Source organism: Gnatocerus cornutus, chromosome 7 (assembly GCF_029298725.1).
Source record: "Gnatocerus cornutus isolate USDA-ARS CGAHR chromosome 7, icGnaCorn1.1, whole genome shotgun sequence".
Lineage (NCBI taxonomy): Eukaryota > Metazoa > Arthropoda > Insecta > Coleoptera > Tenebrionidae > Gnatocerus > Gnatocerus cornutus.
In genome coordinates, this window is record NC_142239.1 from 14,286,538 (window position 1) to 14,313,466 (window position 26,929).

General features: G+C 33.8%; 1 protein-coding gene across 2 annotated transcripts in view; it reads left to right on the forward strand.

The window, feature by feature from the left end:
* Nucleotides 1-26,929, forward strand: part of Gprk1 (G protein-coupled receptor kinase 1) — a 58,393-nt gene that overhangs the window by 17,491 nt on the left and 13,973 nt on the right. For both annotated transcript variants that reach the window (XM_088042134.1, XM_088042135.1), the window contains exons 3-4: nucleotides 7,853-7,926; nucleotides 25,320-25,421. In XM_088042134.1, coding sequence (XP_087898260.1) covers nucleotides 7,853-7,926; nucleotides 25,320-25,421 — 176 coding nt within the window. The remainder of the gene's footprint in view (nucleotides 1-7,852; nucleotides 7,927-25,319; nucleotides 25,422-26,929) is intronic.

Sequence of the window (26,929 nt, forward strand, 5' to 3'; positions counted from 1 at the left end):
AAAAATGGACTTGTGGCTTCGAGAATGCAAACAAAATTCTGTAATTTTTAATTTTTACATTCAAGATTGTCTATTTTGGTTTTAAAGGGTTTTACTGGTTAAATCCGGCCAGGAATATTTTGAAAATCTCCACATCTATAGAGGGCTCTTTTAGCTATAAAATGACGTTTGATTCTGTTAACTTGGACTTCTGGCTTCAAAAATGTAAACATTCTTCTTAAATTCGTCATTTTTTATGTCTAAGTTTGATAGTATTAGTTTAAAAAGACTATAACTTGTTACATCCTTGCAGGAATATTTTGAAAATCTCTACATCTATAAAGCTCTCTTTTAGCTATAAAGCGCTCTTTTAGCTGTAAGATGACCAAAAATTCTGTAAAATTGGACTAGTGACTTCAAAAAAACACTTCAAATTTGTCATTTTTTACATCCGAACTTGTCGATTTTAGTTTAAAAGGACTGTAACTCGTTAAATCCTGCCGGGAATGTTCTAAAAACTTTTACATTCATAAAGTGTTCTTTTAGCTACGAGATGACCGTTTATTTTGTAAAATTGGACTTCTGGCTGCAAAAATGTAATTAAACTTTTTCAATTTGTCATTTTTTACATCCAAGATATTAGTTTCGATATTAGTTTCAAATGGCTATAAGTTCCTAAATCCTGGCAATAATATTTTAACGTCTATAGAATTTAAGTGAATTGTTATTTTTACATATGTATGTACCAACCTAACAGTCCAAAATTCTCTCTGGCATTTTTTTTAGCTTGAATTGGCTCTAGAATACGCACCAAGTTTCAACAGTACATTTCTCTTGACAAATGTGGCGATATTACGAAACTTTCGTGAACTTTCTGGGTACATAATAGAAAACAATAATAATTAAACTGCTAAGTGGAGTTTTAAGGACATTTGCAATAAGTTCATGTTATACCAACTACAGAATATGTCATCGCTGCTATTAAGAGCGACAAATGTCACTAGAACCATTTCCTACAAACATAACTTTCAAGCTTCTAGAATATTTTTTAATTCATCGATTTCCGTCTTTTGAAATGAAAGCTTTGATTTCTGCATCTGACGCAAGTCCAAACTCAAATTCTAAACCGTCAGAAACACTGGTAAATTATTATTGCTGTCGTATGTTTTTCGCACAACTAGTAAACAGATTTGCGCTTTAATTTATATTTTTTTTATTAATTAATGGTGGTTGTAATTAAATTTCTGTCACGTCAAACCAATCTCGGTTTAAAATAAGGAAATACCGTAATAAGACCGCAGCGGAAAAATTAGTAATTTGTAAGAAAATAATTTTTCTCCGACTCTTAGGAGAATTTCAGACCGGACGTGTGTAATAATAGCTACAAGATTATGTTGCAGTAGTTAATGGTTCTCCAATTAACGATCTATTTGTAGTTAAATTTCTAATAGGTGTACTCATTTGTATGATTGATGTATGTTGGAGTTACAACAAAACTATAACTTGACTTTACTCGGCAATTAGTTGGAGTTTATGTATGAAACTGACATTGACCATCGTCAGAACCTTGCGGGAAATTAATTAATGTTCTTAAGCATAAATAAATTAATTCGTCACTAGCTAACTAAATTAAGAACTGAAAGGCGCGAGTGGATTAGACTAAGATAAATGCATCCTGAAAAGAACAAAATTGTTTTGAACTCGTCCACTTACAAATCACCGACATATTTTAGTAAGCAACTTTAAGAATTATGATGTTATTGCAAAGTTTTCTCTTGAGTCCAACTTTAGGTACAGAAATTTGGAAAGTTCCCTCATTGACTGACTAAACCGTTTTTGTGTATAACTTGAAAGTTTAGTCTTTAAAGTTTAGGTGGAACTCCCAAAAAAGTAACACTGAGCATTTCATAAATGAATAGATTATTACTTGAGCTCGACATGTTTTTCGGCTTACAACTTCGAAAACTTGAAGATTCCCAACTGCTCACATTATGTTCTCAAAACTAAAATATACAGAAACTGAATTTCTACCTCAGCTGTGGTGAAATTGTCGCGCTGATCGCTTTTTGATTGCACGTTTTAATCTCGAATAAAATCACGATATTTCAAAGTTGAGCACGTATCGCGAGACGCTTTAATTAATTGCGAGTGTATCCAAACGAAGAGTTAAATAACAGGATCGAAGCGCGGAGCTTTAATCTTGTAAATTATTACGCCGTACGATGTGGTGTCAATTCGTCTTTAATCCACGGATCAGATCGAATTCGGATTGTTTTTACTGTCGTAATTTGAATATCAAGGCGCAATATATTTGCAAGAGACAAAAATAACGGAAAATAGTCTGTAATCTCGCGGGCTTTATTGAAGGTATTTTATATTCAGAATGGACCCTTATTTACATGATATAGTCAAATGCGATTTTCTTCTATTTCCAGAATGGAAAAAATTCAGGACACAACCTCTGTACTGTGCACATCCTGCGCTATTGCACAAAAGGAAACTTATTTATTTTAGGACTGTCGTAAAATGTTTGGTACACATTAAGACCAATTTTTATCGTAGATACAATTTGTGATTGAATCGATGTTGGAATACTTTAGGATGTCTGTCAGAATGACTTTATTAGATTAATAGAGTTGCCTGCAACGGAAGTGTAAGGAAAAACTTCATACACAATTTTTTCCACGGCTCGTGTCCCAAGTTTTTCTTCATTTTTTATATGTTGAAAGTAGAGGCCAATATGACAGATGTTGTCACAGGAGACTCGGGATAAAGATGAAGTGACTTTAACAATCAGATAAAAGATACAGTTTACTCAGTCAATTTATTATTGTTGTTTTTTTTATCGAGGAGATAATTATTAAAATTGAAGTACTCTAATGTTTGTGGTTTTTGAGCTAAAATGCTTAAAATATATTAATAATAGTGTTATCGGTCTTCAATTAATTTTAGATTACATTTTTTTAGTCTGGTGATTTTTCTCATTAATAAAACATTCAAAAATGCATGGCTCATCGGCAGTGACAAAAATTTCCTCGCTGGAAATTAATTAACAAAATAAACCGAGATAGTAATTACGTTGAAAAGCTATTTATTTCTGTTTCGATTTCCTTATTTTTAGAAATTGAAAATTTCAACCTTTTAACTTTTAAACTAAATCATTTATGTAAATTATTAAGACGTTCTAAATAAAGTCAGAAAATTTTGGTTCGTTTTTTAATTAGATGTTTTTTTAGTCTCGCGTTGCAGCTACAATGTTGTAATTAATAATTAATTATTCAAAAATTAGTAATTCTGGAAAATTTAACATAAAACGCTCAATCGCAATAAACTGGCAAAGGTAACAAAATTCAATGGAAATTTTTGGTCTGTCCTTGAAATGAAAATTTCTAAAAATTCAGTTTTTTGCTCTAAAAGTGTGGAATTTAGGACAGTTGATGAACAAGGCGGAAGTAGGAAAACCTCCAAATTTGATGTTTTGAGATTAAAACTCGCTGGCGAAGTTATGGAATTTAACCAGAAGTGGTAGACATTTTTAGTTCACCTTCAAAATGAAAATTCCTAAAAAAAATGTTTTCTGTTCTAAATTTTTGGAATTTAGCTCGATTGATAGATAAGTTAAAAGTACGAAATCCCCTAAATTTCACTGTTTTAGGGTAAAAACGGGCAAAGTTACGGAATTTTTCAGAAAGTGGTAGAAAAGTTTATTTTAAAATGAAAATGAAAACATTTAGTTTCTAACTAGTCGAAAGTAGTAAAACTGAAAGTTATAGAATTTAACACAAAGTTGTGGAATTGTTTGGTTTGTCGCCAAACTGGAAATTTCTAAAATTTCAGTTTCTTGCCCACTAAATCGTGAAAATTTCGCGTTTAAAATTTTAAAACTTGCTAGCCAATTAAAAAATGTCAAAGTTCAGAATTCCGGAATTCAATAAAATGCGATTTTGTACATTTCCGGTGTCTCATATCTCCGGAACAAGGGCGATAAACACCAGATCGAATTTAGAAAATTTTAGTTCGATCATCTTTATTTTATTTTGTAAGAAAAATACGGAAATCGCTCATTTTTGCGACGGAGGTTTTCCGGATTTGATCGTACTGTTATCCCACCTTGCTTGATTTAAAAGTGACCAGCTAAAATTTTATGAACGTTCTTAGTTTAATAGGTTATAAAATTGCACATAAATTTCTGTCTGTCTAAATTTCCTGATTGGCTTAGTTCCTCAAACAATGGATATAAAATCGGGCCAATTTATTAAAGGATATTGCGCAACCCGAACGTGTTTTAAGAATATGACTTAGCAACTGAAACGAGGGCCATAATTGCAGTGTTCGTTTATGAATTTGACTATTTGTAACGCACAGTTGGTTTAAAAAAACGAAATTTGTTATTCGCAGTGTCTTAATTTCCATAGTGTCTTAGTGAGAAGATCAATATCATTAATTTCTAGAGATTAATATTACTCTCATTCCCCAACTTTTTGTTATCTTTTCTTCGTAAGACTGTGTAATTATTATCGTTGGTAAAATAAAAACTCGTTGAAAAAGAAGAGCTAATTAGCGTACTTTTCAAGAGAAACAAAAACCTAATGAGCTTTCAGAATCTTCAGAATCAGACTGGCGTTTTCGCAATTTACAACTGTAACGATTACAGCTGAAAACGTCAGCATAATTCTCTTGATAATCTCGTTCCGTTTTCGCCCGAATCCACCGTGCAAAATATAAAAATAAATATGTTCAAGAAAGACCCGGAGCGCTCTGTGGGGTTATATCACGGAATAGAGAGAAAAAACAGTTTTGTCCGCATCGAAATCCCAAATCCCATTTTCTATATTGGATGCGGATGAACTAAGGACATCGAGAACACAAAAAAGACTCGACTTGGTCCGTCGATCCCTTTGCTTAATTGATAAGGGTAGCTTTCATCGTTTGTGATTTCGGGGTTGAAGAACTGATATTTGCGAAAAATCTCGGGGGCGAGTCTATTCCGTGGTGCGGTTAAATTACGTGAATAAAAGAGCGGAGTTTACGTCCTTTGAAACGAGTGTCCTACTTGTTGGTGCTTTTGTTTAATTCTCGGGGGTGTCGTTCGAGTCCGATGGTCCATGATTGCCACACTTAAATTGCTTTTAATGTTTAAATAGGTAATAAGTATAAAGCGGGGGAGCCAAGCAAGCTCTATTAAAACTTCGACGTAATAACATTAAACTTTCAAATCCTAACGGAAACCCTTGATTAGCTGACATGGATGCTGAAGCAGCGCTGCGTTTACCAAACTGATAATTAATCTCAGATGATCTTTCAGTTTGACATCGTACATTAGCTGATTAACCTCCAGACAATCAGAAAAACGCCACCGAAATTCCAGAAATTTTGCAACAGTTGCTGGAATCCACCCTCTTTCCGTGTAACGATTCCACTTGCAGGAAATCCGACATCTGTGCATCATCGACGGTAATAACGTCCCTTCTCGACTAATTAGCTGCGTTCCACCAGCCAAGGAAATTCTCCCCAGGGGAGGACAGTCGATTGAACAGTCGGACGAAAGTAGCAACGTCCGCATCTTTCAAGCCAATTTTCTATAGGAAGAATACCACAATCGTTGGAGATATGAAGTTTGTTGGAGAACTTTATGTCATTATTATAATGAAGATGAGAGGCTTCATTCATTATCCGTGAGATAAGCGCTGGTGACGTTGGAGAGTCGTTAGTCGAAGTTATTTGGATACGATAAGACTTTTTATTTGGATTATGTAACATTTGGTTTTTAATTTTTCACTCTAAAATGGATCTAGCGAAGCACAGGTGTATGTTAAGTGCGAGGTGCACTTATTTATGGGAAACACGAGCGTAATAAACAGCTCGGGGATTAGAAAGAAGCTTCTTGCTGCAGTGGTGAACATTTCAAGCTATTTATTCTGGTTTCTTAATCGGAAAAAATCGTAAATTGAAACATGCAGCTACGGGAAAAGCAATTATGCCGCGCTTTCCGATTTAGTTTTCTAATAAAACTTACAGGTTTAAAGAGGTATTTAAAGTGTTTAAATATTCATCGGTTATCGATTTCTGATTATTTCTGCAAAATTCTCAATTTTTGCACTTAAAATTCGTTCAGATTCTAAATTTTATCTCAGATTTCCGAATTTTTAAATTTTGACTTAAAATTTGCGCAGATTTTAAATACTGCTCGAGTTTGTCATTTTTTACATCCAAAATTGACGATATTAATTTCAAAGGACTGTAAATTGTTAAATGCTGGCAGAAATATTTTGAAAATCTCCACATCTATAGAGCGTTCATTTAGCTATAAGATGACCATAAATTCAGTAAAACTGAAGTTTTGGCTGCGAAAATGCAAAAATACTTCTTGAATTTGTCATTTTTTACGTCCAAGTTTGTCTAGGTATATTAGTTTCAAAGGACGGTAACTTATTAAATCCTGGCAGGAATATTTAAAAAATGTTCACAACTATGACCGTTTATTTTGTAAAATTGGACTTCTTGCTGCAAAAAAAAAAAACAAAAAAACTTTTCCAATTTGTCATTTTTACATCCAAGTGTCGATATTAGTTTGAAATGGCTATAAGTTAAAGTGAATTTTTATTTTTATATATTTTTCATACTCTGAATTTATCAAATTGTTCGATTTTTCTATACACGCCCGAAATTTCCAAATTCTCAATCTTCTATTCCTAAAAAAACAGATTTTCAAGTTGATTCCTAAATTGTCACTCAAAATTTCCGCAGATTTTTGAGACTCAATTCTTGAAATTTTTCGTTTTTCTGTCGTCCAAATTTTTTTAGATTCTTGTTTACAAACGACAAAATCTGAGCATTTTAAAATTACTTAAACTGTCAATTGAGTTATTGAAAATTGGTTAGTTTAATAAAACTGTTAATTCAGTTATGGAAAATTGGTTAGTTTGTTTAAACCTCTCGCAATTAAAATTTTGGACTATTATGAGCTGGGAATATTTGAGATTGTTTTCTGTCTGAAATTTCCATTAGTTTGGCGAATCTGAAAAAGTTGTAGGGTCTAAAAATCGGATGAAAATCCGCGTCTAAAAGGTCTAGTAGAAGAATCGAAGAGAATTAAAAAAAATCGAATGTCATCAAATGTAATTAAAAATGGATCGATTTTATCTAAAGAGCCTGAAAGATCCTGAAAGAGTTAAAAAGAAGAAGTGAAAGCGCCTAAAAGAATTTTGACTTCGTTTTTCATCATCGTCTGGCAATTGTTGATGTCTCTAAATTGTACAAAACTGCAACTTTGGGAGTTGAAAATGCACCAAATATGATTTAACTCAACCGACGTTTTTGCATATTTTGCAGAGCTACCAACAGAATTCAGATTTCAAATCCACTTAAAGACTTTGAAATCGCGTACCTAATTTTCTGCCCAGTGAAATTGGTGAAGACTTGCCGGAAGCGAAATCCAGCAAAACTTTTAATTTTATGATTGAAGTTGAATGCCAATTTATTTCCTCGAAATAAAACTTTTCATTGTCTTTTGAGTATTTCTTTATTTGATAATAGCCACCCTTTAAACAGTTTTCCCCACAGCCCCAGTAAAAAATGCCGTTCATTTAATAAGAACGTGTTTAAAACAATCCTGTCTGAGCCTTTAAAATATTTCAGGAATGTTGAAAAAGCAATTTCGTTAACGTCCGTTGTTACAATATTTCAACGGTCGACTGAACCGTTTTGTTCGAACGTGTGTGGGTGTTATTCTCCCAGATGCAGATATTAAAATTTTATATGCGGGATGCGTTACACGATTTTCTACCCTCGTCCATAAAAAGCGTCTTAAATATTCATGTGTAGATTGTGTTGTTTTCGTTGTTAAATCAATTAAACGGATTTTTTGTTCCAGGTTATCTATTATTTAAGGATTTTTGCGAAAACCTGTCCGAAGTTCCCGTGCCTCAGCTTCGCTTTTACGAAGAGGTGAGTGAAATCGTTTTTCAAAGAGTTTTACAAGTTGGAGGGCGTGTGACACTTTTTTAGTTCGGACAGGACTAATTGGAATTTTGTCTGCCCACACTGATTTCGATAAAAGTGGGTGGGATTATGCTGAAACGATAATGTTCCTTGCAATTTATATCCCTAGTGTTCGAAATCGTTAATTTCTCTAAGTTGTTTGCGAACGTTTGTTTGAGATCGGAAAAGTAAGGTGAAAATTGTAGGAACCCAATAACGGTCCATTGCTGCTCTATGTTTATTTAATGTGTGTTTAGATTGTAAATATTCAGGCCGCAAATTGGGTTTACGGAGGTCGTATTATCGTATTTCGAGTGGAAGACTATATAGTACATTGCCGCGGCTGTTTTTTAATAAAAAATAGTTCCGATGGAGTGTAATAAATGAATTGTGATGACAGAAGCTCGTTGATTTTAACGGCAACAACGTTAAACTCAGTAAAATCAATATTAAGTAATGTAATTTACCTACGCTGTTTATGCTGGATTTTATGTTTTTGTGGGAAAATGAGAGGGAACTTTTACAGTAATGTGGGAAATGTGTTTTTATTTTATTGCGTTATAAAGTTAAATTAAGAAATTTGTTTTGTTGGGTTTTATTCTGATCCGCAGATACCGTTGAAAATACATTTTGATTTCAGGTTAAATTACTAAAAGCGCTTGCTGTTTACTTAACAAAGTAATGAAGACAAAGACGTTTTTTTGGTTCAGGCGTGTTTTTTTAAATGTCTTTGGGCTCCGATTTTCGAATGAATTTCGATTTTCTGTTCATGTGCTTTTTAGCCCACACTTTCGAAATCGAAAGTTTATATTTGCTTCAATTGCTTTAATTTCGAAATCAGTGAGTTTTCCGTTTCATTTTTGAAGTAAATTGCTCAAAGTGCCAGAGACACAGATACAAATAATGTTTGTCACTCGTCATAATTTCGAAACCAGAGCTTTCAGAATTTGGAAAATTTTCTCATTTGTGCGTTTTACCTTTTTCTTTCAGTTTTTGAAGTAATTAAACTGCTCGTTGGGCCACAAAATTCTATAAAGTATGATTTATGTATTTTCGCAAAAAAAGGAAATTTCTGCTTTATTTGCCACATTTTCGCGCAATCATTGGTAGACAGTCTTCCAGTATGAAATTAGAAAGTGGAGCATTCCTGTATTTATATTAATAAATTATTAATAGACTGAGTATAAAATATCGCAGCAATTTTAATTAAACTAGTCTTTTAAATGAAAACACGTGCACTAAACGCAGAAAGTTCAAGTCCACAGCTGTATGCTTAGAAAATCAATAAAAACCCGAAAACAAATTGCCTTCGGAATTAATTCCATCCCTTCCCGAGTTTGATTGGGTCGTAGCGAAGCTCTGGCAATTTTGTAATGGATTTTTATGATGGATAATAAAAGTCGAGAGGTTGATCGACTTGCCATTTGATCGACGTCTTTTCCATCATCGATTTCTCTTCCGCAAGTCACGTATTTAAGAAGTACAGATAATTGAGACGTCGACGACTTTTTTTACGGCGACCCATGAAATGAGTAAGACCGTCTTTTATGGTCGATAACTAGATAAAGTAAAAACATAAAGTTTAGATTAGCATCGTTCTTTCGACGGGTTAACGCCTCTGTCGGTTAACTAGGCAATTTTCTTTGAGAAATTGCCTTCTTGTTTGAGGCTTTTGGAATCACATCATCAGAGCGAGCTTTACGGAAGCTCGACTAGGATAATTATACGTGCGAAGTAATCCAGATGCAGGTTAGCTCCCTCTCGACGGAGAGGCGCCGCATTGAAATTATAATTCAATTCGCTTTTTGGATTTTAACGGGAGAAATACGACCTGAGTGTCATCTTGAATATATTACTTAAAACTTTGGAAAGATTATTGCCTTTTTGGAGATCCAATTACGGGCTCATATTACATTCAAATCTGATCGTGATTACTTGAGCGGAGATTTTGGGTCAATTAATTTTATTTATGCATTTTCGCTTTGTATTGTCGAAAGTGATGAATGAACCTGCTCTAAATCGCACAAAACATTGATGTGAGCGAACAAATAACTCCAATTTCGGCAAAACACCGCTTGTTTCTGATTTATTCATAAATCGGATCATTTTTTGTTGCGAATGTAAAGAGCTCAAAGAGAATCCAGAAATGACTCATCTGGAAAATCGTAATTCATTCAACACATAAACCAGAATTAAATTCTGTAATGCGAATCACTGAAAGAAACTGATTAAATTGTTTCGCGATACGAGGGAATTTTATTATTCCAGTCACTGAAGTACGTAGTATATGTCAGAATGTTTATTTCTGTAATGAGCTTTGATTATTGCGCCGGAATTGAAATCGGAACAAGAATCTCAAATTTCCAATTGTTTATGACTCGGAAAAACCGGAAGCTTGTGAAATGTTTATGTCTTTTTTATTGTTTGTTTGAAGTGTCACCTATGAAGTTAGGTGCAGAAGATACAATCAAATTCTATTTTTCGCATTCATTACTTTAATCTAGGTTCATTTGTCTCTTTTGTGGTTATTTTCAGGGAGGTTAAGCTTCTGTTTATGAAAGAGATTTCGCATTTTGTAAACTCTCTGTCCAATGTAAACAGGCTTCGAGGTTCGTCTAATCTGTCTCGAAAATCCAGGCGTAGGTATTTACAAAAATAATACGATGTTTGAGAGGAGATAAAGCGCCACAAAACGACTCGGTTTCAAAAAATTACACACTGTTGAACATTTTCTTGCGTCTCATTAAGTTTAAATTAAATTTTCAGATTTGTGGCGGCGGGCGAATTAAGAAAAATCCACCAACACGCAATCAAAGGGTTTTATTAACACGGAAAATGCTTATTTGTTCTTTTTCTAAGCGAAAATTTCATTTGGAAGAATTTGAAGAATCTCGAGGATTATAAAACAAAAATGAACAGTTATTTGTTTCACTAGGCTGGAAAATTTTCTTTTGGAAAAGCGAGGAAAGCCCTCCGGGCCCGGATTTCAATTTCCGAGCATTTCCAAAGCATTTTCCAGGCGTGTTAAACACAAAAGTTTGTGCGCCGACAATTAATTGTTATTTATTTTGACGACTTCTGGTTTGAGTTTGCAACGGCATTCACTCATTTAGGGAAATTTTATCGGTTGGGTTGGTAGCACCGCATTTAAATCGAACAATTGAAAATGAATTTAAATTGAAATGTCAGAATTTCGTGTTTCTGTAAAGTTTTGCTGAAATTTTACTTAATCAGTTTACTTTTTATTATTTCCGAAGATCGTTGGCTTTCACAGCGGCAATTTCACTCAAAACTCAAAATAACATTTTCCGGTTTTGTGATCTAAATAACTATTGACTGCCTAGGCTTTTAAAAGATGATTTTCTTGCCACAAATGTCATAAAAAATGACCTTCTAAATTGTAAAGCGTAAGTCAGGGGACTAAAAGAAAAAGTGACATAAGTTGTTTCGTTATTGAAAACGATTTTTCCCCAAAAACAAAATGAATATTAAATTTTGTTGGTGGCGCCATCTATTAATGATTACAAGTGACGTTATCAAAGAATTCTTTGATGAGTCAGATTAACAATTTAAATTCAGTTTTTAATAGTTTATCGGTCAAAAAGCTTTTTACAATTCTCGCACTATAAGGATTTTACAGCTCTCCAGCAAAAGCCGCTTTTGTTTGCGGCTCAGGGAGCAAACATTACCGTCGAGTCGTAAAATCCTACTTACCGTAGCTCGAATGTAAATAACTATTTCAAGCGGCTCAAAAAAAAAACTTTTTATTGCAAGTTTAAGAACCTTTTTTCTCGCTAAAAAGGTGCGATTTTTGCACATCGTTGAGATGTCGACCTGTATCATATCAGCATCCTTTTTCTTCTCCCCGCCGACGAGTTAATGGATATTTAACGCAGCATTTCCAACTGTCTGGTTAAAGTCGTAAAAACCGCCTTACTAACACCCAACGCTATATTTATCACCCCGATCTTTTAGACGCTGCATTAATCCCTCTGATGACACTGATCCGTAATCTTAAAACTGAATTCAATGAAGCCTAAACCCAGAAACAATACCTCTTCATTTCAAGAGATTCTGTCCTTGAAATAAGTGCGATACTCATCCCGATCTGCCAATACAAGTCCTTGTTAACTGCTGAATCCTTTCTAAATATCTTTCAGCTCTATTTTCTTGCTTCAATTAAAATCGACCTTGTTTTCGTTTGATTACCGGTGTGGATTTTTACACCGGAATTAACTTACACGAATCTATCTCAGTCCGGAGCCCCGAAGGATTAAAGCTCCGGGTTGTTCTCTGTCTTGATTCGGGAAATCGTTAAATGGCATCAATAGGGGTGCGTGATCCACGTGACGTTTTCGTCACGTCATGGAGCGACTGATACTAGATAAGTCACGTGTTCGGGTATTAACCCTAGGGGTTGTATTGACTGGTAGCCGTGGTCCTGCAGGGTATTGATCCGGAAAGGGCGGCAGGTGGTCTTAAATTGGCAGAACTGATAATTTGCTCTTTTCAACAGGTGTTTCGTGCATATTAGAATTATCACGATGGAACGGAATATAAATTATTTTTTTTTTTGGGTACGAAACTTAAAGAGCAAGAGATTAAACGCTATGTAGTGCCGCGTTGCTTCGTTAGTTGTTTTAATTAGTAATTTCATCCTTTGATGCTCTATTTTACAAAATGAACACAATTAGAATGGAGGCAATCTTTCATCAAGTTTGATATACGAGTACGTTCATGTCTGTATTTTTGCCAGGATCAGATTATATCCCGGACATTTCATCACGAAATAATGATGGCTTACAGTCGTAAAGTCCACGACTAAGATTTTACAGATATCTATGAAGAGATCTCGTTAAAATAGATAAGACGGGAAGATTGGGGTAATAACGGGTTACTGCCCCCGCGGAATTGCGAAATTGAATTCTTGTGGCGCTGTTTAATAAGACCGAACGTAATTATTGAGGGTTGGAGAGGAATTTTGGACGTGAGCAGGTGGAATGCAGTTTGGTGCTCATTAATTAATTAACAATCAGGTTTTTGCTTATTAATCTAATTAGCATTTTGAGCTTAATTGAAGGCAACAAAAGGGAACGAGCGGCAGATATTGCAAAACTTTAGATTATGTAGATGTTCTAGAGAGCCACCCTAATACACATGTTATCTGTTTATTTTAACATTCATTATCAGATTCCGTTTTCTCTGCTCTTCTGCTAATACAAGGGTGGTGTAATCGAGATCATTGAAATCTTTGTTGACGTGAAAAGGAAGACGCTTTTTGATACATTGGATGTTTATGGAAAGCGGAGATAAAATGTATACAGCGCTGAAAAGTGAATTTGAAAACTGAAAATTGTAAAATCCCAGGAGTATTTACAAAGTTTCAACGGAACTGGGAGAGTCAAATAAGGATAATATGAAGAGAATGTAAAGAAAATTTGAGGATAAATTTTAAGAAAATCTTGAGGCTCTAAACAGAATCTTAAAAAAATCAGAAACTAAAGAAACTCTAAGAAGAAGAATCCAAAAAGAATTTAGCGAAAAAAGCTTGTCAAGTTATTATTTTTGAATGGTTTATTAATTACACTAAACTTTAAATTTTGGATTTTTTTTTCAGACCAAGCAAAAATTTTAAACCTCTTTCTAAAATTCGTAATTTTGATAATTTTACTGCTATAGCTATGATATTTTTGGAAGTTTTTCATTTTGAACGGATTATTAAATCTACTCAATTGGAAAATTGTTGAGCGGAAGACTCAAATTTTGTAAATTTTTATTCTTAAAACCGAGCAAAAATTACCAACATCTGTTGGTAAAAATTCGTAATTTTGTCAATTTTAGTGCTACAGCTATGAAATTTAGGGAAGTTACTCTTTTTGAATCGTTTATTAACTCTGCCAAAATGCAAACTTGTAGAGCGAAAGACTCAAATTTTGGATATTTGGCAAAATTCATAATTTTGTTAATTTGCTATGAAATTTGAGGAAGTTACTCTATTTAAATAGTTTAAAACATGCAATAATAATAATAATTTTGTAGTCTTAAAATTTTCAAAGAATAGAGAAAATTTTAAGAGATCTAAAGTATTCGAGGAGAATATAAAAAATCTCTACTAATTTTAAAGGGAATTTTAAAAATGTAACGCAAAACCAGAGAACGTAAAATTTAAAAGAATTTACGCGAATATACAAATTCTAGAATTAAAAGAAAATGAAGAAACTTAGAAAAAAATAGTACAGTTTAGATTTTTTTTTAAATTTATGAGAAGACTAAAAATACCTTAAACAAAAAAAAATTACCGAAAATTCAACAGATTTCAATTGAGAATCTCGAAAGAATTCAAAGATAATTTAGAGAATTTACAGAAACTATTCAAAGTTTCAAATGAATTAAGACAAAATCGATTTTGCGTTTTTAAAAATTAAAAATTAAGCTTACAGTTAGAAGAAACAAAAAAAATCTGTTTTTTTATGAAGTCTAGAAAACTCTAGAAAATTAAATACAGAACCGAAAATTTTAAAAAAATGTAACAAAAAAATTTGTATGTAGAGAAACTAGAGAGGATCTAAAATTACCTGGAATGAACTCTAAAGACAATTTAAAAAAATTAAAAGAGTATTAACTTTGTAATTATTCATTTTAGAATTTCTCAGTTTTTTTTCAAAATCTGTTCGTTTTAGAATTCAAGCTAAACATCACTAGCAAGTTTTTTAGTAAAATTACTACTTGGAATAAATTGTGTCGTGGTTTGGAATAATGAAACTCTAATGTATTGACGTTCGTGTTAATGAGATAATGTCACGTGATGAGTAGCATGCGTCAATTCCGATGCTTTTAATAACAAAATAAACAAAATACACACCTTACAAAATTTTCTCAATTAATTTAATTGGGAATTTTCCGAGAAGTTCTCAAAATTTATTTTATTGACGAGACTGTTTTAAGGGTGTTCCATTATTTTTACGTTTTGAGTAAAATGGTTGAAATGCTGTTTGATGGATAAGTAGGTTAACGTGTAGTAATTCATCCAGTTTAAAAATAAAACTTCCATTTTATTTACAACGGACCGTTTGATGGTTTCGGTTCAATAAAGGTAATTGTCCACATTGAGTTCAATTTGCGAAATAATACCTGAGAACTCAAACATGTGCTGCGGGAAGTGAAATTAATATTACAGAACCATGTCGATAGGATAAGTACCCAGGATATTAATATTGGATTATTTACATTACGCACATCTAACAGACTACACAGTTTGATGTAAACAGCTTCTTGGTTCATGTAAAAAAGCCTTTGGGTCAAACGTGAATGTAAAAAGAAATACGACTTTTTGTTCCGGCAGCTGGAACTCGCAACAAAAGCCGAAATAAATTAAAAAATTGTCGAATCGTCCTTTTTCCGGTCGTGCGTTCTCTCCTTTATTCTTTATGGTTCTCACATAAAAAGTGTTCATCCCGTTTTATAAAGCCAGAAAAACTGAAAAGCTCTATGAATTCGACGCTTTTATTTTCATTTTTCCGTTATTAAGCCACAAGCGACATCAAACCACGACTTAACCACCGTTAAGATCCGTGTACCCACAGCTTCCTCCTCGTTCAACATTTAACCCCTTGCAGACTCGTTATTTATGGCTTAACATCCGAACTGGTTGTTTCTACATGAAATATGGTGCTAGTTCCGCCACTAGTGGCACGCCGTTCGTTTTAATTCCATTAAAGCACGTTCCAACCCCATCCCCGACTGTCGCTGTCTTTTTCTTCGATCCCGTCAATCATCGCGATTAATGACGATTAGCGTTTTTTGAGGTGCTCCGAACAATGCTGTCGATTGTGGTCGATCATACTGGATAGATGCGGCGTCCATAAATTCTGGAGGGAAATGTTATCTGGTGACCCTATCGTGTTCGCGTCGCTCACTGCATTTAGATAAAGTCGAGAGTTTATCGACAGAAGTGCGTATGCTTTTTCACGATTCTTTCGACAGATAACTTCACTGCGTAAATTGAACGTTATTAACGCTGATTTATCAATCGAAGGGTTTATCATTGAGCGCGGGATTCACTGGGGTGCGGATTTAACCCCTGAAATGGGATCCATTGTGGTACTGTTTTGGTAAGCTCTTTTTATTTTTGTGAATGTATGCAACCAACTTTGCAATGTCTATTTTTTTTATCTATTTTGGTGCTACGTCTCAGTTTCTGAAGATTTGGGTTTCCGAGTGTCCTGACATGAGTTTCTAGAACCTCACCTTATTATTCTCCTTGAATCTCGGTTTTCAAATTGTTGGGCTCCTAAATCCACAAGATGCAGGTTTTAGGATTCAAGATTCTTGAGGTTTAGGCTTCTGAATAATATTTAGCAGATATCAAACTTTTATTTTTAATTTTCTAAATTTTACTGCTTTATGATTGAAACCGCCAAAGTTACGGAATTTAGCCGAAAGTGGTGGACATGGAACAAAATGAAAATTTCTAAAAATTTTGTTTTTTGTTCTAAAAGTATGGAATTTAATATAGTTGATAAGCCAGTCGAAAGGATTAAAACCTGCAAATTTCACTGTTGTATGTTTAAAACTGCCAAATTACAAGAACCCCATCCAGCTCAAATTCCTTAACAAATAACCGAATTAGATTTTCAGAAGGTGTTTTTAGGGTCATTTTCAAAAGGCTGTTTCGGGGCGAAAACTGCGCTTAGTATTATTGAATTATATATCGATCGAAAGAGGAGCTCGAGATCTATCTTCTGGCCAAATCTCAGATCGATAGGGCAAATAGTTTACAAGGGGCGATCAAAAAACGAAAAATTGAAAATTTTTCATCGATTAAGCCGCAAAATTTTTGTGCCCAAAAATTGACCATTGAATTTTCGACTTTTGAAGGCTTTTAAGGTAGAATGATCTGAGAAAAACGATGGCGCAAACCGGTTGTCAAAATCTTTTTTAGTTTCGGAGATACCAAGCTTTGAAATTTTTCCAACTCGTTCTTCGGATTTTTTGATTTTAAAATGTATATTATTATTTATTCTTTAGATTCTCAAGTTTCTTGGGATTTTTTAAACAATCTTTTAAGGTCTGAACCTGACTACTGCAATTGGGCCTGAATTCGAATTATTTTATGTATAAAATTGCCAATTTAAAACAAAAAAAAGTACATTGTGGCCCACGCATGCGTCCGTTATAAATAAAAGAAAACTTGTCGGCCAAGCATATTAAAGGCTTGAAAGAGAGATGTAGACATTACAACCCCATTAAATTGTTCCGCTTCCCTTGGAGTATTTACTCAGCATTAAAAATGTCAACAATTTCCTCTAATTAATAATAAAACGCACCAACATTAGAATAACTCTCCAAAACTCGTAACAAGAATGAAGCAACTAACAATTATCAATTTTCTCATCCCTCATGTTTGCATTTTCTCCCTTCCCGGCACCGACCGAGTTCTGATTACGTTTCGATGTTACTGGCAAGTTAATTCTTTTGACGTTCTTCAGCTGGAAAACCGATGAAGCTCTAGAGATCCTCAGCATCCCTAAATGGCATATTAATGTCGTATTTGATAATCAGAGTGTTCCTTATATCAAAGCTTGTTTAATTTCATCAGCTTAGTAGAACTAACAGAGCAATTAAGCTCTCTCCGACCCGTCAATAAAATATTCTGCAGTTTTTTTGTGCTTGAAATTTATTCGGAGGAATTTGAATTTCTTATTGCGAAGATGGAATTTTCAGGTGGATGAGAGTGGGTACATCCATTTTAAAAGTGCCTCTGTGTGCATCGATGTATATTTACATGTCAGGAGATAAGAGTAGAAGTTTCCAAATTGATTCAGTGTATAATGTTAACGATAGCTGGTATGAATGAATACTGTTTTATCTCGTGCCCACGATTGTCAGCCAAAACTTATTTATAGAGTTTTACATGTCATTACCTTTCATACACTACGTGTTGTTACTTTACAAAGAGGTATCAGAGCCATTAAACTCTTCAGGCCTGCTGTGAAGTGATATTATTGAAACTTAGAAGTTATCTTCAGTTACTCAAAAAGGTTTTCAAAGGGATCGATAAAATAAAAATCCAGAATTATCGGGATATTGGTCGTTGGTAACGAGAAATTTCAACTCGGATGTTATGCACTTAATAGTGCCAGACTGTTATAAATGGAGCTGGGAATTTGTTTGTCAATGGAAACCCGTTGATAATTAATTGAACACTGCTATTTTCGCTATTGACGAGAGCTGTACGGTATATTTTTGAACAAAATGGTAAAGCAGATATTTTGTTCGTTTTACTGAATGGAGGCTTGAATTATTATTTTATTTTATCTGGGGAACAAACTTGCTATTCGTGTTCAATTTTAATTAACAATCGATCCACTTATTTCATTATTTATTTATGCATAAATATTAATAACATTGCAAAACACAAGTTTTGTTTCATGCATAATTTAAACCAAATATTAGATTGTTATGAGATAATTGCATTTCAGAAGATTTAGCGTTTTCATTATCATCCTTCAATTAAATAAAAAAATGTTGGACGATTAAAGCTTTTCTCAAGAAAATTGTGTTTTTCGGTGTAAAATTTTGGAATTTAGGTCTTAATCAACAAATTTTGATCTTTTTTTCAATAATAAAAAAACATCCAACGGACTAGAAAAAAATTGAAGTTAGTTGTGCAATGTAATTAGATTCTCGAAACCAAACAAACTCTCGATTTAGATTATTAAACAAAAAACGATGTTTGTACCAAAATCGACTTCCAAGCGTCTCCGTCGAGTCTCTCAAACTTCATAATCCCAGATATGAAATCTTAATTAAAAAATAAACTCATTCTAATTAAGAAACTTCCATTCTCAAGTGTCTATTAATTCAAGGGATGAAACTGTTTCAATTTCCACCATCCCCCAGCATTAAGAACCTGTTCTCACCTCAAACCCACGAACTTTTCCCCCGTTCAATTATTTCTAACATTCATCGAACCGAAAGGTCCCCTGATGTTGATTCTGCGTTTAGTCGGTCGGTAGAAAACCGCGAACACGTCGCCGCTCCCTGAATTATTAACTAGATGTATAGTGCGGTGCGAACTGTTTCCTTTATTATTAAACGCTCTCTGGAATTAAAACGTTGACCTGTGCGTTTGTACACCGTTAAAAACTTGTAAATATTCCATGTTCTATTAACGCGCCCTTGTTATACCCTTATTTCGTCGTTTATTTTTCTCGCACGGAAACGCTTATTATATTTTTAATGGGAACTTCGTATTTTAAGCTGCGAAATAACCGCGAGCTCGAGCTATTTTTTCGGTTTGTTTGCCAAATTAAACGACGAGTTGGAGGCATAGCGATGAACGTAAATTAACTTTGAAGAAGTTTTGAAACTGAGAGGACGATAATAGCAAAAATACAATTGTACATGAGGAGGGCTTAAGCGGTGGTGGCGCCATTCTTTCAATTTACGAAATTTGCGAGAAAATGTTTTGTTTTCTGAAAATTTCTAAAATTCTGTTGTATGGAAACGGATCGCTCATGTGTAAATCAAAGTACAAAACGGTGTTCATATTTGTCCGACAGATGAAAAGAATGATTGAATTTAATTGTGAATGCACATTCCGATAACAGTGCTAATAATCCAATGAACTGTAGTATCAATAGAGTTGCCTGGATATTTAAAGGTTCAATTAATCTAACTGCTTTTGATTTGTTTAATGGAGGTTGGCTTTGTATCCTGACTTTTATCCTGTTTTAATGGGAAAAATTAATTTCAAAAATATTGATAAAATTCGATGAAATATTTACTTTCCACACAGAATTCTAATTTTGTGTTTGGTTAATTGACTTGTTCACATTTTATAAATCAATATCGTTCGATTTTAAATACGAAATGCTTTTAGTGCTATTATTTTACGATCTCGTCTATTAAAAATGAGTTTTAATATCGCTATATTTTGCGCGAACTGTTAATTTTTCGAGCTCTTCTTGGTCTTTTATTATTAATACCACATAAAGTCTGAACATTTCCAAGTCAGCGCAGGAGTATTATACACAATTTCCATAAAATACTTTTATTCCACTCTCTGTCATTTCTTCGCTTTGTTCCGCGGATTAATCCAAACTTGTCCGCTTTGTGTTGATGAAAATGAAAATAAGTCCGTCTCGTAATTATCCGGTTTTGAACAACTCCATTCTTAGGAGCTCCCTTCCGACAAAATCACATTTGACGTGTCCTCCGGGAGGGATTTGTACCGATGATAACATAATATTTCTTCCGATTTATGATAGAGGGATCCTTTTGAACCCGAATACTAAAATACTTTTTTCGATGAAGGAGAACGGAAAGGAAGAGTGCGAATGATGGGTTAGATGTCTGGTGAATTGATGGCGGTTTAAAAAATTGATAAGGAGGTAATAACGTTCGGGAACATGCGGAAAATGACTGAATTTGCATATGCGCAATTTGACTGGGGAAGAGAGTTATGGAAATTATTCAGGTAGTTGGAACTGTGGCGGTGTCATTACGTAATGGGTTATATTCGAAATTGGATTGACATTTCGTTTAGATTCTGAATTATTTCTTCTTAATGGCGTTTAATTGGAATCCCACGCGTACTGAAAAGAATAGAAGATGTGTCTTATAAAACATGACATTTGGCGTAATTTTTCGCTTTCTTTTCAGCCTTAAGCGTTGGTTTAATCTCTACGAGTGTAAATTACCTGTATTTTGCGTTATGTGGGACAAAAATAAACTTTAACGTCCTTATACTACCACGCACAGTTATAAAAGCGAACATTCTGCGTTTTATGAGGAAAGAAATAAATTTTCTATCGGAAAATGTCAAACAATCTTATTTCCTCACCGTATGACTCCTAGAAAACTGAATATGCGCATTGATAAAAACCTTTGTGTCTTAACTATGTAGCAGAACTGTACCATTTAAAACGCCATAAATTTATTACATAAAATGCTGCTATAAACCAGCTATTAATGAAACTCAGAAATATAAACAAAGACGAATTACTGTGAAGTATGAGGTGTACATGCAAGTGTTTTATTGACTTCCAAAATACTCCGAGTTTTAATGATACACTAAGAGTTTTTACTTTAACGACGCCGCAAATAGGCTTTTTTGGTATTGAGAAGTGCTTCCGGATTAATTAGCAACTATTTGGGTTAGAGTCATGAATTTGGCAACTCTAATAAATTAGCTATTGAATGCAGAGAGTTGGATCGGAGTTCTTGTTTTCTGAAGGAATTGCGATGAATACAGTTACGGCCCAATTGGTTTTAGGTGAGTGCTGAGTAAACAAATGCAAATTTCATTAAAAACTAATCATGTGAGGCGAATTTTAAGGAGCTGAGGTCGGATGAGTGCTTTCGTTGCAGAGTGCACTTTTGAGGTGTTTATTAAGGCGAGATTGTAGTTCTGGGAGTTTTAATGAGCTTTGCATTTTTGTCTTCGAAGTTTCAAAGCGTCCGGTTTTGCGAAATATTTCTCATATTTTAAGTTCTTCCTGTTTTTTTGTTCAATTTCCTTAATATTGGCTTTTAGCTTTTTTAATTTTCGGGTTTTTAAGGTTTTCTAATTGTCAGATTGTAATTGCTTTTGGTTTTCTCAGGCTTCCCATGTTTAAATTTTAAGTTATAAGAATTTGTCTGCTAATGTTACAAACTGAAAGCCTGAGAAAAAATAGGACATAAAAACGACCAGTCAAACAGTAAAAACTGGAGATATCAAAAAAATTTAATTTCAATTTCATATAATAATTCTGGCGCATCCACCATTTTTACTTCGAATAGAAAAATTCTGATTTTTTGCTGCAAGTACATTTTGGAGTTTAGTACAATAAGTTGAAAGTAGTAAAACATGCAACTTTCACTATTTTGAGATTACAGCTGTCAAATTTACAAAAATTTAAAGATTAGGCTTCGTTCTAGGTGGAAATTTCTAAAAATTCAGTTATTTGCTCCGAAATATTGGAATTTAGCACAGTTGATTAACTAGTCAAAAGTAGTAAATCTTCCGAATTTTATTGCTGTCCGATTAAAGTTGTTGCCAAAGTTACGGAATTTATTTTTGGAAATGGAAATTTCTTGCTGTAAAATTTTGGAGTAAGCACAGGTGATAAACAAATCGAAATTACTTAAATCTGCTAATTTTAATGTTTAGAGAATAATATTATCAAAATTACAGAAATTCATAGAAAGTTGTATTGAGTCTTCGCTCATTTCAAAGAAAAATTTCTAATAATTCTGTTTTTTTGCTGCAAAATTTAGGACACAGTTGAAAATTGGACAATTCTGGCACAGTTCATAAACAAGTCTAAAAAAGTGAAGTCTCCGAATTTTACTGGTATATGATTAAAACTGCCAAAGTTACGGACAATAAAGAAAATGAAAATTTTTCAAAATTCTGTTTTTCGATCTAAAATTTGGAATTTATTCATTTTAGTTCAATTTAATAATTTTGGCGCATCCACCATTTTTGATTCGACCAGAAAAATTCTGAACTACTTAAAACTCTAAGTGCAAAGTCGTGTCGGTTTTCGAACTTCGTTTCAAATAATTTCTTCACTATTCATCCACCACTGCAATTACATGAAGTTGAAACGAGAAACTATCAACGTAAATTTTGTATGGACGCATCAAAAGACCTCTTCCCATAAAATTTTATTTTCCTTCTGTAGCTGAGTTACAACCTAACTAAACGTTTATTTTCGCGGTATATTTTAAACTTACATTTCAGCGTTTCGCGTTTACTCACCCTTGACCGACTTTTTCGCCATATTTCGTCTGAAAATTGTCCTCTTCAAGAATATTACATCCGTGTAATCGCTCCTTTACGACAGAACAACCATGCACATGTGTTACATCCCACTTTACGGAGCTGTAAAATGTGCAACATGAAACTTCAATTCGGCGTGGAAAAAGAAGAAAAGTTAATTCTGCGGCGAGTGCATGTAAAGCTTCAGTTTTTCATTAACGGCGAATACGTCTTACTGGAGTTTTATGAAAATATATTTTAATTAAAACGGGAAGTTATTGCTAAGTTTACTGCATATACAGAAATTGTTGGATTTAATAGGTTTCAGGACTGGATTTATGAAGTTGGTACATCCGACATTCGTAATTCAGTTTTTAATTTCGTCTTCAATCTGCTTTTGGCGGGCGTTGTTTTGAAATCAATTCCAGTCGCACATTTATTGGCATTCGGATAACCCAAATTTGATAACATTAATTGATTGCATGCATAGTGTCTGTTATCTTTTGAAAACAACTACGCAAAATCCCGTTATTTTTCTCGAACGTAACGAAGCCAAATTACCAAAATTTGACATTTAATTTTTCAGATTAGCAAAGTTCCGAGCAATTACGACTAAAAATGCGATCGGGATTTGCGCTAATCCAATAAATGAATATGAACTAAATTAAGCTTTAACCTGCGATGAAAGTGGTCAGATTGGTGGATGCGCCGGGACATTTTATTCGTTTTTGGTATGATTTCAATCAAAATACTAAAATGTCGAGTTGTCCAAACAAGTCATTATAGACGAGTCGACGTAAAGTTTTTATTGCCTTTTCTCCATTTAAGTTTTTGTTCACTCGAGAGAAAATTCCATCGGCAATTGGAGCATAGTAAGAACAAAAAATCAGACGGAAAGTAAATAACGGGACAAATTTGATTTGATTTTGTTGATAAACACACTGTTTACTTTCGACGTAAGAAATTGACAGGGTTGCTAACGACGTTCTTTCTGTAAATGATGACGTGAGAACCGGCGAAAGAATCCCATTCTTGGCTCCGACAATAAAGCAAATACATGTTTATTTCTGAACTAGCTCGAATTAAAAGTTGTTTGAATGTAATGCTTTTTCAAATTACTCGAAACTCCGGGGCTTTGTTTTTTTAAGTTTTTGTTGTTAGCTCACAATGGAGGCAAGCTGCAATTTTGTAACAAATAAAAGGCTTTAGATGCGCAGTGGAAACATAATAAGGAAGTTCTTTTGTGGGAAATGAAGTGACGGGAAGCTTACATTTTATGAAAAGCAACATGTTATTTTGCTTCCAAAATGGTGGATGCGCCGGGCCATTTTTCCCCAGCGTCAAAAAATTTCATTTGTGTTAACGGAAATCCTCAAAGAATGAACTTTTTTTGCATTTCATTTTGCGTGGAATGAGAATATTCCCCAAAGCTCTGAAGCATTTATCACACAGTTAACTAGGTTTTTATAGGACACCTTTGCCCCCTCAAAATCTCTAGCCCTCAGGAGTGCCACCTTCCTCTTAATCCTCTTACGTCAACCGATAATTCAATTGTTCGACGTCGCGTCATCTGTGTGCGGCGCGATTAAACCTGTCACAGATTTGTTGGAAAGTTCATGAAGGTTTCGACGCATCCAGAATTCAATAAGATTTTTTTGACGCATTTTATTGTAATATATGGGGAGATGCGCGTCGTCTGAAAATCGGCCATTTTCTCGTTAGCTTCGTGAACTCTCTTTATTTTATTACAGTGTCAGGTCGAGTTGGATTCCTTTTATTTCGTTTTGAACGACGACGAAAATTAATAAAGAGATAAGAAAGAGACATTTTACTTACTATTGACCCCAATGCGAACGGGAAATTGCGAGGATGTGGAAGAACGCAGTGATAATCAGATTGGTGGAATATGAAATGATGGAGAGGAATAATATTCACGACGAATCGAACTGAATTCTGACTTTTTAATGTAGACAGTATAAATTTACCTTTACAGGCCAAACAAATTTTCTAGATTGATTCTTCTTTGTCTTGTTTAGACGAAGGGTACCAACTTTACTGAGAATAGTGAAACATTTTAAATAGTAACAAATAAAGAAACTTCTATTTTAAGATTAAGAATCAGGAGCAATTCTCCAGATTCGTGTAATTGTTAACAATAAAATTTCGCGAATTGTGTTGTTCCGAGGTCGCCATTGAAAGAAGTTTCTTTTCCGCGGCGTCGGTTCTCATTAACACAAAAACACGAAAGTTCCATCAGTTAGCGGCTTCATCTTCGCTCGTTCACCTTCCTCCCCCATCTCCACTTTGATCCAAATAGATCAAATCTATGTTCGTTCCTGCCTCACCAAAAAAAAATCGCTTTGAGGGAGGAAGCTCAATGCAAATTCCATTCCAATCTAAAATCCCCCTGCCCTTGACTGGCGCTTCGCGTTTTAGCTAGCACGTTACGTTGACTAACGTTCCGTGAATCTACATGCCCTCCTCTTATTTCTTGTTGTAATGATAAACTCATTTTGTGAGTTTCGAGCAAACTGCACAACTTTCGTGTGTCTTGTGGTACACTTGATCCGATTACATCTCCCTGATTGTCATTCACGTTTGTTTGCAGATAAAGGCGTACGAAAAGCTGGAGTGTTCCGAAGAGAGGATGAAGCAGGCGAGAGATATCTACGACAACTTCATCATGAAGGAGCTGCTGGCGCGGTCGCACGTAAGTGAACTTTTTGCGTGCGTTTTTCATTAGGGGTGGAAAGTTTGAATGAGGATGTGGTAGTTGGAAGTTTATTTTCTTTAAAAACGATCATAACTTTTCGAGTAAACCAAAAAAGAACAAAACTACAGAGTTAATTAAGTCGAGTACAGGTCACAAAAAACATAATAATGAAGTGTCTTTTGTATATTAATAGATTTTATGCTGTGAGCCCGAAATTGCAGTCTTTTTGTAACACTTTGGAGGTAATTAAATATGAGGAAACTGGCAGTTTCAAGGGTCGACGTTAATTCTAAGTACGTAGGTGGTTTTTGCTTTATCATACAAGTTAAGCATTCTACATCATTGTCATTTTTATTAGTCACTATAAATTGTTCAGTAGAGTAAGTTTTGGATTGGAGAACGTATGTCGTACTGCTTGCGTCGTGTTGAAGTTAAATTAAAATAAAAGAGTAAGCAATTAATTGGTCGTGTTAAGGGAGCTCAGTTTTTATTCACAATACTACCAACCCTTCAAAAAAGTATATACTTAGTATGCGTTTCCAAACAAACTATGCAAGGGTTGTTTCATTTCCGGTGGAATTTCAATTACGTTTTGGTGGCATTTTTTCACTCGGCGCATCCGCCATTTTTCAGTAACATTTTATTTTGAATTTCTTACGATGGTGAAGTTTCTCAAGATTACAGGATTTCTATCGTTTTATTTAGGTAAATTTTCGGTTACTGTTGGATTATGAGAATTTCACAATTTAATAGAAAATTTTGAATTTTGGGTTTGTTCTCCAAATGAAAAATGCTAAAATTTGTACTTCTTGTTCTAAAATTTTCTAATTTAGTACGTTTAGTGTACTACCCTCAAACATTAAATTTACCAAATTTCATTGCGTAAACATGATAATTATGGAACTTACAGAATTAATCTGAAAATTGAAAATTTTGGATTTATTCCATATGAAAAATTTCTAAAATTTAAATTTCTTGTTCTATAATTTTGTAATTTGGCACATTTAATAGACGATCTTCAAGCAATAAATTCACTAAATTTGATTGCGTAAACATGAAAATTATGGGACTTACAGACCTGGACAGAAAATTTTTAATTTTGAGTTTGTCTTCCAAATGAAAAATTTCTAAAATTTACAGTTTGTGTTCTAAAATTCTGTAATTTGGCACACTTAATTGACGACCCCCAATAAAATAATAAATTCACCAAATTTCATTGCGTAAAAATGAAAATTATGGGATTTACAAAATTTAATTGAAAATTTTTTTAAATATTGGGTTTGCCGTCCAAATGAAAAATTTCTAAAATTAAAAGTTCTTGTTCTAAAATTCTGTAATTTGCCACACTTAATAGAGGACCATCAAGCCATAAATTCACCAAATTTTATTGCGTTAAAATAAAAATTATGGGATTCACCAAATTTAATTAAAAATTTTAAATGTTAGGTTTGACCTTCAATTGAAAAATTTCTAAAATTAAAAGTTTTTGTTTTAAAATTCTGAAA